Here is a 13,263-nt window from a genome sequence, read left to right on the forward strand (position 1 = left end):
CACGTCCACCCGGGGTTCGTTCAACCGCCCGAGTGCGGCGACGCCGACCAGCATCTCGGTCGGGAGGGGCCCAGAGACATTGTGAGGGGCAGAGACCAAAAGGGGGTCGTGAGTACAGAAGTGGACACACATATATAAGATGGCCATCTTAATCATATAGGGAATTGATTGTGGATTGGGAATTGTTGATGGTTGTTTGTGGTTGATTGCTCGGGGAATATCCGTGATTGTATCATTGAAATCGTATGATATCCTTACCCTGGAAATATATCATTGCACATCAGTTTCTCTTGGGTGGAATTCATAGGGATTACGTTGCGAAAGCGCATATATATAATACTACTTGCTGGCGAAGGTCCTCTCACGGTCCGGGGGTCACCGAGACCAGGTAGTCACCGAGGGGACCACGTAACAGAATTGGGGGCTCGTCCAAATTACGATTTGCGGTTTCGCAATTGGGTCTACGTCCGGGATCTAAAATTGTATAAAATAATAAAATAATATTTTTATTAATTAAAATTTATTAATTAAGTATTAATTGGAAATTTTTTGGGGAAATTGGGGTAAAGTCTTGGGTGAAGGTTAACAGGTGTTAACGATAGTCACCATGGCGTTTGTGGCACAGAACTTTGCGGTAACACCGAGTGAGGCACAGTTCCGAGCGTTACTAAAGTCGGACCTCTTGAAATTGGCCAAACATTTTAACTTGGAGGTCCGAACTAATTTGAGGAAGGCAGAGTTGCAGGCCACGGTGATACAATCTATGGTGGGATTAGGAACATGGGACGAGTTAGCCTGGGAGTGGCTACCCGAAGAACCAGAAGATGTTGAGCTCCGGAAACTGGAGTTGCAATTACGGAGCCAGGAACGGATTAAAGAAGAAGAAAGGAAAGCAGAAAAGGAAAGAGCAGAAGAAGAAAGGAAAGCAGAAAAGGAAAGAGCAGAAGAAGAAAGGAAAGCAGAAAAGGAAAGAGCAGAAGAAGAAAGGAAAGCAGAAAAGGAAAGAGCAGAAGAAGAAAGGAAAGCAGAAAAGGAAAGATCAGAAGAGGAAAGGAAAGCAGAAGAGAGGAGAGAAGAGAAACAAGCAGAGGAAAGGAGAGTGGAACGAGAACTCCAGGAAAGTTTAAAAGAAGAAGAAAGGAAAGCAGAAGCGAGGAGAGAAGAGAAGCAAGCAGAGGAAAGGAGAGTGGAACGAGAACTCCAGGAAAGGTTAGAAGGGAGAAAAGCAGAGGAGAGGAGAGCTGCAAGGGACCTCGAAGCAGAGGAGAGAAAAGCGGAAAGGGAATTAAAGGAACGTGACATGGAGCTTCAGCAAGAAATCAAATTCAAGGAGCTGGAGTTAATGAGCGAACGGGGAGAGGCACCACCCTTGCTGACGGGGTCGACACCTAACCAGAAAACCTGGGATGTGGGCAGACATGTGAGGCTGGTTCCACCGTTCAGTGAAAAGGAAGTCGCGAAATTTTTTCCACACTTTGAGAAAGTGGCTCGACAATTAAACTGGCCGGAGGAGGCCTGGACCATACTCGTGCAAAGTGTGCTGGTGGGGAAAGCTCAGGAAATTTATTCGGCGCTACCAATGGACCAATGTGCAGATTATGAGGTACTGAAGAAGCACATCCTCAAAGCCTATGAGTTGGTTCCGGAAGCTTACAGGCAAAAATTCAGGAATGCCAGGAAGAGGGAGAGTGAGACCCATGTGGAGTTTGCCAGAGTGAAAGAAAACATGTTTGATCGGTGGTGTGAGTCAAAAGGAGTCGGGAAAGACTTCGAAACATTGCGTGACTTGATCCTGGTGGAGGAATTCCAGCAGTGTGTCCACGAGGACATCAAAGTGTACCTGCAGGAAAAGAAAGTACCAAAGTTGTGGGACGCAGCCACCATGGCAGATGATTATGCCTTAACCCACCGAATAGGGGTCCACAAACCTAACTCCTCGCCTAGACTTCAGCAGGGGAGTTATGGAACACCCGGTGCGGAGAACGACCTTACATGGCGGCGGCCTCGAGATGATTATGGGGACAACTATGATACCCCACCTGTTCGAAATCAGAGGGATGCGGGCCCAAGACAAACTTATAGTTCGGGGGGCCCGAGGCAGACCACGAGTTTTTCCTCCGGGCCTACTTGCGCTTTTTGCAAGAGACCTGGACACTTGACGTCCAGTTGTTACCGCATGAAAAGGGAAGACCCAGAGCGGAGTCCAACTATTACGACTCCAAATGCAATGGCCATTGTGAGAAATCGCCATCAAAAGGGTTACCAACCATTTATTTCAGAGGGGTTTGTGTCACGGGATGGAGCCTCGACTAACCGGAAACCGGTTAGGATATTGAGGGACACAGGGGCACATCAATCTTTAATGCTTGAAGGCATTTTGCCATGGTCCGAGGAGACGGCAACGGGGGATAGTGTTCGTTTACAGGGGATCGGGGGCGGTGTTAGTGCTCCCCTTCATGTCATCCATTTGGAGTCCGATTTGGTGTCAGGACCGGTCACCGTCGGTTTACAAGCCACGCTTCCTGTAGAGGGTGTATCTGTGGTTATCGGGAATGATTTGGCCGGGGTCAAGTTTATGGTAACCTGAGGGTTGGTAAAGAGCCCAGCAGGGAAAATAACACCACACCAGCTCGGGATGGCGACAAAAGTGCCAAGTTATTTGTAGGGGGACTGAACTTCAAAACAGAGGAAGAAGTTCTGACCTCTGTCTTCAACAGATATGGGCCGCTGGTGGAAGTGCGGTTGGTAAGAGACTGGGAAACGCAACAGTCAAGAGGGTTCGGCTTTGTCACGTTTGCCAGCACAAAAGACGCCAGAGAGGCAGAGAAGAATTGGAATGGCAAGGATTTGGAGGGTCGGACCATAACAGTAGGGAAGGCATTTCGTAGGCGTCGAGAGGTCTACAGGAGAGGACAACTGGGCGGTAGTTTTGGTGGTGGCCGCAATCAATATTATTATGGAGGCTCCCTGAGTTACGGCCGCTCCCGAAGGAAGGATTGGCAAAGTAGTGGCCGAGAAGGAGACCGCTATTCATGGGACTACAGGGACAAGTGGTCCCACCCTAATTATTAGGGAAGTTCTGAGAAGTTGAAGCACTGAATGCGGCGGAGCCGCCGAGCCAAGATTCCTACACGGATTAACCGTGAACGCCGTTCCTAAAGGCGTCCATGTAGTGAACTTTCATGCACGGACTAACCGTGAACTCCACGTTCCTCAAGGCGCCCATGTAGAGAACTTTCCTGCACGGACTAACCGTGAACTCCACGTTCCTAAAGGCATCCATGTAGTGAATACTCGGCTTGGCCTCCCGGAAAAAGTGTATCGAGTTGCTTAACTTGGGATCTTTGATCAACCCCTTAACCTTCATTCACAAGAAACTGACGGTCAAAGTCAGAGGGTCATGAGATGGAGTTTGATTTGGCAGGGACAATGTCGTTGCTGGTGCTTAGTCCAGAGGGAGTAATCTGGAGGGGTTGTGGTGAACTTTTGGTTGCTTTATTTTTAAGTGATAACTGTGCCCGGGGGGAACTGATAATGTGGGGGGGTTGAGTTATCCGGTTTGTTTCTCCAAATTGGCCGGCAAAGAAAGTTTTCGCTGGGTTCAAACTTTCTTTCTTGAAGGGGGGGAGTGTTACATATTTATGTGAATGTATGTGAATTACCATTCAGGTCTTTGCTTATCCAGGTGTAATAGATTAAGGGTTGTTGTGGTTGGAGGGTCAGGAGCCCTTCTGAAAAGTGTCCGGAAACGGAAGTGACCGGAAACGGAAGAGGAAAAGACACGAGGAAGAAAAGCGACGATTATTCTTCTTCCTCGCCCCGCTCCGACGAAAGGTGGGATCGACCTTGCGCTGCATGGAAAAGCGGCGTTCCGAAGCCCGTCTGGCGAGAGGAGTTACCGGGATGTGTACCTACCCGGTGGAGACGTCAAGTTGACGTGGGGCCGTGCATCGACCCCGCGTCTGGCACCGTTCACGGCACCGTCTAAACAGACGCGTACGGGTCGCACGTTGGGGCCTAACACGCCTTGCAAGCGGCGTGGGGCTTTTGGCTTGCTTTGCCGTGCCCGCTTCGCGTGGCCACGAGGGGCTGCAGCCGCGGTGCCTGGTACGATACCTGCCCGGTGGAAACACGTCCACCCGGGGTTCGTTCAACCGCCCGAGTGCGGCGACGCCGACCAGCATCTCGGTCGGGAGGGGCCCAGAGACATTGTGAGGGGCAGAGACCAAAAGGGGGTCGTGAGTACAGAAGTGGACACACATATATAAGATGGCCATCTTAATCATATAGGGAATTGATTGTGGATTGGGAATTGTTGATGGTTGTTTGTGGTTGATTGCTCGGGGAATATCCGTGATTGTATCATTGAAATCGTATGATATCCTTACCCTGGAAATATATCATTGCACATCAGTTTCTCTTGGGTGGAATTCATAGGGATTGCGTTGCGAAAGCGCATATATATTATACTACTTGCTGGCGAAGGTCCTCTCACGGTCCGGGGGTCACCGAGACCAGGTAGTCACCGAGGGGACCACGTAACAATTATAGGTTCGAGACATATGAAGTCAACAACAGCAGCATCGCTTGTATTAAAGTTGAGGCCACGTTCGAGTAGATGGACTTCTGTTGTTAAATGTTTGTCAGAAAGGTTGTGTACTCAGCGTTTTTCTGATGTTGTTGTTGTTGTTGATCTTGTGTGCAATAGATTTGGCTTCGCCGAGAGTCGCTTTCTCATCTGATCATGACGTAGCTCCATGTGTTTTGAATGGCTGTCTGTATGTATTCGCATGATTAGGTCATTACCGAGGATCATCAGGCAATTAAGCTTGGAGTAAATGGTCTTCGTGTGGTAATGAGACAGTCTGGTATGTGTCTGGTATATGTCTGGTATGTGTCTGGTATATGTCTGGTATATGTGTCTTTAATCAGAGCTCGTACCATTTGTCTGCCGAAGTGTGCAGCGACGTCGTTGGCGAAGTCGGTGTTGACTGGTGATTTGTATCGTACATATGTTCACTGAATCAATATTATTTCAAGGGATAACAAGACGAGCAAATTAAAAGCACGTGATGGCAGCAGGAAATGTCACGCACGGATAAAGGTCTTGTTGCCAGCTATCAATGGTTTCCAGCCCTGAACATACTCCTCATCAGGCGAGGGCTTTCTACTCCACACAAAAACGGTTCAAAACCTTAAAAAACACCACTGACTGGTCTAAGTGACCATCTTTAAGACAACATGTTGTTTTCAGGAAATAAGATATTTCAAATGGCATTCGTTACATCCACCACCGAAGGTGGAACAGCTAGGCCGGTGTAACCACGGGGTAAACTAGGCGGTCGCCTGGAGAGGCAAAATTTGGGGGCAGCAAAAAATGAATGAAATAACGATTCAGGAGATTACATTAGTTAATTAGAACGAGGCTCGAATGGGGAATAGTCTGAACTCGCACGTTAATTCTGAACAAAAATACCATCGTTAACTGAACACGCGACTATCATGGTCCATATCCCCGTATCATTCATACATCTTATAGTGTCACATAGGTTATTGGCATGGGTTATGCACGTCATACATTTAATTATTCACTCATATCGAGTCATCGATCAGATATATGAAGTTTGAGATGTTTGGATTTTAATTCAACCAACTGGCGTGATTTGGCGCGCTCCGCTCCGCGCGCCTCACCACACGTCGTTTCAGAGGGATAGGCATATTTGACCATTACGGTGTATTTTGGGTATTATGGGTGTTTATGGTGTTTTGGGTCTTCAGGGCCATTTGGGTCTTTTGGATCCTCTGGGCCTTTAAGAGTATTTTGGGTCTTTGGGGTGTTTTGGGTCTTCGGGGTCTTTGGGGTCATTTGGTTCTTCGGTGTTTTCAGGAGCTTTGGGGGGGTGTTTTTCGTCTTTGTGGTCTTTTGGGTCTTCGGGATCTTTTGGGTCTTCAGGGTGTTTTGGGTCTTCGGTGCCATTTGGGGATAGACTAACAAGCAGAGTTTTATGTGTTTATTATGAACTGGAAATGACCAGCTCTGGACGCTGCATGAACGCGCTTCCCCTCACCCCATCACAATGTTAAAATAACAATAATGCGGAGTTATCTGGTGAAGGGGCAGGGAGGCGGTCGCACAAACCGGAAAGTTTGCCTAGGGGGTGGGGGCACAAAGCGGAAAGTTTGCCTAGGGGTGGGGGCACAAAGCACAAGGTTTGCCCAGGGGGGGGGGGGCACAAAGCAGAAAGTTTGCCTAGGGGGTGGGGGCACAAAGCAGAAAGTTTGCCGAGGAGGTGGGGGCACAAAGCGGAAAGTTTGCCTAGGGGTGGGGGCACAAAGCACAAGGTTTGCCCAGGGGGGGGGGGCACAAAGCAGAAAGTTTGCCTAGGGGGTGGGGGCACAAAGCAGAAAGTTTGCCGAGGAGGTGGGGGCACAAAGCAGAAAGTTTGCCGAGGGGGTGGGGGCACAAAGCAGAAAGTTTGCCGAGGGGGTGGGGGCACAAAGCAGAAAGTTTGCCGAGGGGGTGGGGGCATAAAGCTGAAAGTTGGCCTGGGTGGAGGGGGGCAAGGCCTGGGTGGGGAAGTGGGGGGGGGTGCAAAGCTGAAATCTGGCCTGGGGGGGGGGGGGTGCAAAGTTGAAAGTTGGCCTGGGATGGGGTGGTGCAAAGTTGAAAGCTGGCCTGGGGTGGGGGGTGCAAAGCTCAGACTTTGCCTAGGGGGTGGGGGTGCAAAGCTGAAAGTTGGCCTGGGGGTGGGGGAGCAAAGCTCAGACTTTGCCTAGGGGATGGGGGCACAAAGCTGAAAGGTTGTCTTTGGGGGTTGGGGCACCTACTACCCGTGCTCCCGCCCTTATGTTTTCACGCCTCTTTGTCTGTTTTTCTGTCTGTGTCTGTCTTTGAGAAGGATATCTCTAAAAGTTATGGACGGATTCGGAAAAAAACTTGGGAAGCAAGCGATTATTGGAACAAGAGGAAACGATTAGATTTTGGTTGAGGTCCGAATCCAGATTCGACCAGTTCTGTAGGAAATAAAACGTAAACTGTTCAACCATCCTGGACAGGTCGCCACTCCGACACGGGGGACTGGACTGAGTGAGCAGGAACTTGGAATTTATTTCAGGATGCCGGTGGTTACTCGCCTACTTTTCACAAAGAACACGCTGGAGTCTTTAACATCCACCGATTTATTGCGAGTAGATTGGACAACCTGCTTAACGTCCATCCAAGAGGATGGTACGTATACCTTGCTTGTAAAACACCAGGGCGACAGTTTACAGCTGGGTCAGGATTCGAACCCAGACGAGACGGCAAGAAGAATATTCTGGAAACGAAAGAGGACTCTCAGCCACAGTTTCCCCACTTTTTCCTTATTCTTCTTCAAACGAGAGACGATGTGATGCTGGGAATTCTCCCAAGATGGATAGCCTACCTCTCCACACCGGCACAGTTCATTTAATGGGCTTTGACCAGCTTTATGGTTCAATAAATCATACGAGGTCCCATAGAAGGGAATGATGATAAATAATGAGCCAGCGGAGGTATCCACCATAAACGATATCACTCATCATGACTCATCACTATGAGGGAAAGAACAACCAGAGGCCATGCATGTGTGAATGAGACATCAGCACAGCATTGCGTGTTAAAGGGATCAATAGATTGTTAAATGAAAAAGAGACTTGTTAACCACAGGAAATCAATTCCAAGCACAACATGCTCAAACAACCTTTCTCATTATGATTCTGCTTCTAAGACGTCATGGTGATACATAGATGGTCATCCACACATATATACACACACACACACACACACACACACACACACACACACACACACACACACACACACACACATGCACATACACACACACACGTACATACACACCCACATACACATACACGAAAATTCGTGCCCATCAGACCAACAGTTTCTGAGAAAAAAATTTCCCAATGATCAGATAAGTGTGGTGCTTGTCGATTTATGACGTCATTATGAAGGCACCGATGACATCATCATTAACATATGTTATTCCCCAAGGGGAGTACTTGAGAATGAATCATGTTTCAATTGTTTCCATGGAGCGGTTTCAGAGATATAGAGGTGCAACTTTTTTCGGGTTTTTCCTAAGATGGCGGCTGTACCATGTGACCTATGACGTCATAACTATCATTAAAAAATTATACAGGAGGAGCCGCACATATTCTGAAATTTTCGTGTCCATCGGACTAACAGTTGCAGAGGATTTTTGTTTTATTCATACTGATCAGATCCAGCGTTGTACTTGTCGAATTATGACGTCATAATTAATGCACCAATGACATCACCATCAACATATTTTATTCCCCATGGTGAGTACTTGACAATGAGCTGTGTTTCAATTTTTTCCATTGAGCGGTTTGGAAGATATTGAGGTGTAACGTTTTTCCAAGATGACGTCTGTACCACGTGACGTATGACGTCATAATTATGAATACAATAATTCCACAGGCGGAGGCGCTTCTATGGTAAAATTTCGTGTCAATCGGACCAACTGTTGCCGAGAAAATGACTTTTTAAAATGCAGACATGTATGGCAAACGGCACATGTACGGCACACGGCACACGTACTCACCCGATTGCTTAACCCTCATTTTCGCTTCGAGAGCGCATGGTAATAACAAATTTGACTCCACTGATCGGGAACTGTACTGATTGAAAGTTTAAGGATGAATTGGGTGGAAAGATAATGAGGGAATTTATAGGATTAAGATCAAAGGCTTGTGCTTATAAGTATATTGTTAATAATATTGAGAAGTGAGATAAAAAGTTAAAAGGAAGAAAGAAAAATGTTATTAAAGAATCAATAAACTTTGAAAATTATTATAACTGTTTGACCTATAAGAAAGAAGAGTTTAGAAAAATTAGTTCAATAAGAAGTTATAAACATCAATTCTATACAGAAGAGGTGAATAAGAAAGCGTTAGGAGCTTTTGATGATAAGGTTTAATTTAGAAAATGGAATTGATAATCTCCCTTATGGTTATGTGTTAGGATAAGTATAAGTGATAAGATAATTATATAAGTGTTAAGAGAAGCATAAGTGTTAAGATAAACATAAGTGATAAGATTTAAAAAAAAAAAAAAAAAGGGGGGGGTGTTAGGGATTTTAACGGGCTACCGCCGCCTTTTTTACTGATATATAAATGATAGAACCAAGTACCAACCAGACTAAAGAGTGGAGAAAACAACAACCTTGGTATATAAACGGTAAACATAATGAGTGTGAGAAATATCAAATACGTCTCATTGAAGAAATAACAGGGGTAAGATTCGATTAAAACAAATAAGCGAATAAATTTAAATACGAATAAACGGTAAACATAATGAGTGTGAGAAATATCAAATACGTCTTATTGAAGAAACTAGGGCATGCCCGTACGTGGGTGCCCGTTCCTTGCCAAAAAAAAACAAAAACGCTACCCGTACGCTCTACCCCGCCCGTACGCCCGTAAACAAAAAAAACAACGCTCTTCGCTTCCGCCCTTCGCTCTGACTGAATTGGGAGAAATAATGCGCATAAGAAATCGAGAAATTATTATTTTCTCCGGAAGAAATCGAATTACGAACCGTAATGGCGCACGCGCTCGGCTCGGCTCGCTCTCACAACCGCAACAACGCGTTCTGTGATTGGATGCCGGAAGTGCAGTCTTCACTGTCCGGAAGGTCGCAAATCGCAGTTACGATGAATCGCAAATTAGTTTTAATTAGTTTTAAAACATAGTTTAACGGCAACATAGTTTTCCAACGTGAAATAAATGAATACGCTCTCAAATGTGCCGTCCGAGGCAGAGTCTGTTCACCACGTTCGGCACACGTGATAGCTCGCTGCTCTCTGATTGGTTGAATCGTTTTTTGGACATAGCTCGGTAACTACTTCTCCGATTAATATGAAACCTTGAAAAGGCACATCCTCGGGTCCCCAGCAATATACCTGGCAAGTTTAAAGTATATCGGACCAGTAGTTGTCGAGAAACAGCGGTCACAGACAAACATACATACATACATACATACATACATACAAACATACAAACATACAAACATACACACAGAGATTACTGGAATTATAGATAGATAACAGGGGTAAGATTCGATTAAAACAAATAAGCGAATAAATTTAAATACGAATAAACGGTAAACATAATGAGTGTGAGAAATATCAAATACGTCTTATTGAAGAAATAACAGGGGTAAGATTCGATTAAAACAAATAAGCGAATAAATTTAAATACGAATAAACGGTAAACATAATGAGTGTGAGAAATATCAAATACGTCTTATTGAAGAAATAACAGGGGTAAGATTCGATTAAAACAAATAAGCGAATAAATTTAAATACGAATAAGTTAGAGGCTCGAAGAGGCAACGTCCTTGAGTGGACTGAAAACTTTGATGGTTGCCAAGAAATCAATGGGAAAATAATTTACTATCATCTCAAAATGGTATGTGGCTCGGGAGGGGGTCAGATGAGATCATTAAGAGAAGTTTGTCATTACATATTAGCTCAACGGCGATACCTAAACCGAGAGTTAAATTCTAATGTAATATTTATCAATATTTTAGATGGTGATTCTGCTTTTAAGAAAATGAAGTTATTACCTAAAAATGAAACACAAGTATTCGTTGGGTCTCTGTATGAGTATAATGAAAAATGGGGGAGGGAGGAAAGAGGGTGCAATTTTTGGTGAGCTGGAGTGCGAGTCTAAAAGTTTCCTTCATTCTCCCCATTGACTTCAATGTTAAATTTTATGTGTCCAAGAACCCCCATTCTTCTTCTACTCAAAGCCTTAAATCCCATTCCTGCCCTCCACACTCCAAGCCTCCACACTCCACCACAACTCCTCAATTCCATAACCCACCACAACTCCTCAACTCTCCACAACACCCTTACTTCCTCCCCCCATCCTCACCACAACTCCTCAACCTCCCCCTCCCAACTCTGTCACATTGTTGTTCTCCCTACCACTTCTGAACCTCAACCTTCTGTCCACCCCCCCACCTTCCCCTCATAAAATCAAAAGCGTATTCCTACATCCATCACACATTCTTCCATCAGATAGATAGACAGACAGATAGATAAACAGACAGACAAAACAAAATTACATTATACAGACATTCCACAAGGGAATTCTTACGTCACACAGACAGACAGGTAGATAGATAGATAAACACAGACAGATATATAGTTACGATAGACATACAGATAGAAATAGACAGACACACATGCACATACATAGATAGAGAGACAAATATACAGACATACAGATAGATAGACAGATACACACAAATAGATAGACATACACAGATTGATAGACAGACACCCACAGATAGATAGATTGAAACAGAGCAAACACACACACACACACACACACACACACACACACACACACACACACACACACACACACACACATACACACACACACACACACACACCTCAAATGTGCATGAAAATAAAGAGGAGGCATTAGTAAGGAGTCTGAGGTTCCGTTTGGAGTACACACACTCGTCTTCTCAGCTGTTTCGCCTGGGTTCGAATCCTGTCCCAGCTATAACCTGTCATCCCGGTATTTCACAAGCAAGGTGATTCACCTGTGTGTGTGCCTCCCTCAAATTGAGGTTAAGCCGGGTATCCTGTCTGCTATCATTCGTTGGTGGATGTTAAAGATCCCACCATGACTTTCCTGTCCAATTGGATGCTTATTGAGATGTGTTGGAAAAACAAAAATAAATCATTAACTTGTATAATTTACCTTTTGGGTGCAAAGAAAGACAGTTTGATTGGAAAATTGACACATTATGCTTCGCACACACTGGGTGGGGGTTCGGCTCGATGGATCCAAAATGGCTTCTAATTGTAAGCTGTCACGACGCCGAGTGTATGGAGACTTTAGTTCCGTTTTAGTGTAGGCTGTTATGTCATTTCGTGTTTTTTTTTTGTTAAAAGCAAAATTCCACTTGATTCCTTGTCTTTGGGGTGTCACATGTTCGAAAAAATAGGTTGTTCATTTTTTAAAACGGATTAAGGGTGTCAAATCCAAGATGGCCGCCAAAATATATAAATTCCATTAAAACTGGTATTCTGAACACAGTATGAGGTCCAAATTAATGATAATACCCATAATTTCAATACCAAGGAGTTCAAAAACAATTAATTTCAATATGGCAGTCAAATTCAAAATGGTGGAAAAATCCAAGATGGCCGCCACTTCTTAAATAACCACAGTACAAAAACTTAATGTTCTTGATAACACAAATTGTGAATGATGAAATAGGTCCATTTTGGTGGTAATGCCCACATAAGTAATGCTAGGCCGTTGGGGAAACATGTTACTGATTCGTTGAAATCGGTGGATGCCAGCCATAGTGAGAAATAGTGAGAAAATCCAATATGGCTACCACTGTTTTACACAAAGGTCCACATTGCTATAACAATGATAGCGTAATGTAATTTCCTGTTTGACCATATTTAAATATTCCTGTCTCTCACAATCATCCGTTTTACCTTACAAGTCCTCGTGTTCATCTCCCACAATGTTCTGAGCTGATTGTTCATTGTTGCTACAGCCGTAGTTCAAACAGCTACAGACCTCTGTGCATGGGAGTTTATTGCTGCGGCAACTACAGGAGTTTCCTTTGCATCCTGATTTGCAGCCACATTTTACCAGCTTAGTCACGGCCTCTGGTGCTGGAGGGTTCAAACACATCACCGGAAGAAATCTATTTTCCTCTGACTTCCATCCGTAGTCAGTGGGAGAAGGAAGGGACGGTTGACTTTCGCATGCCTGCATCCATATCATTGCAATATAATGTGCTCGCAGAATGTGTGGTGTCAATGATCCAGAGGTTGGAGGCAGACTCTCTCCCTCGGCCTGTCGATTTGAGTACAAGAACCATCGTAGTGCATTTACTTTGGTGTGTGTTTTGGATCTGTACAACAAGCAAACGAACCTTTCCAGTTGGTCAATTGCGTTTGGAGAGGGTGTAGCAGCAGATTTGCCAAGTGAAGCAAGTGAATCCAGTATCATATCATCGCAGGACATGAACACCTTCATACACCAGTCCTTTGTCCTGCCGGCGAACCTGCCACACATATCTGATCCTGTGAAAGAATGAAACCTGAGAATAGCTGAGGTGCGGTTAACTCCTAACTTTTCAAAGATAGGTTTGACTGCAATTTTCCTATTCAGTTTTCCTTTTCCGGTAAGGAAATATGTCTCAGCAGGTAGCTG

General features: G+C 45.0%; 1 protein-coding gene across 1 annotated transcript in view; it reads left to right on the top strand.

The window, feature by feature from the left end:
* The first annotated feature begins 473 nt into the window (after window positions 1-473).
* The window catches only part of LOC144892212 (uncharacterized), a 623,022-nt gene continuing 610,232 nt past the window's right edge, over window positions 474-13,263 (top strand). The window contains exon 1 of the mRNA XM_078777664.1: window positions 474-1,150. Within this exon, the coding sequence (XP_078633790.1) occupies window positions 608-1,150 (543 nt within the window). The 5' untranslated portion in view covers window positions 474-607. The remainder of the gene's footprint in view (window positions 1,151-13,263) is intronic.

The sequence above is a fragment of the Myxine glutinosa genome, chromosome 5, assembly GCF_964187855.1.
Source record: "Myxine glutinosa chromosome 5, kmMyxGlut1.1, whole genome shotgun sequence".
In the NCBI taxonomy this organism is placed as follows: domain Eukaryota; kingdom Metazoa; phylum Chordata; class Myxini; order Myxiniformes; family Myxinidae; genus Myxine; species Myxine glutinosa.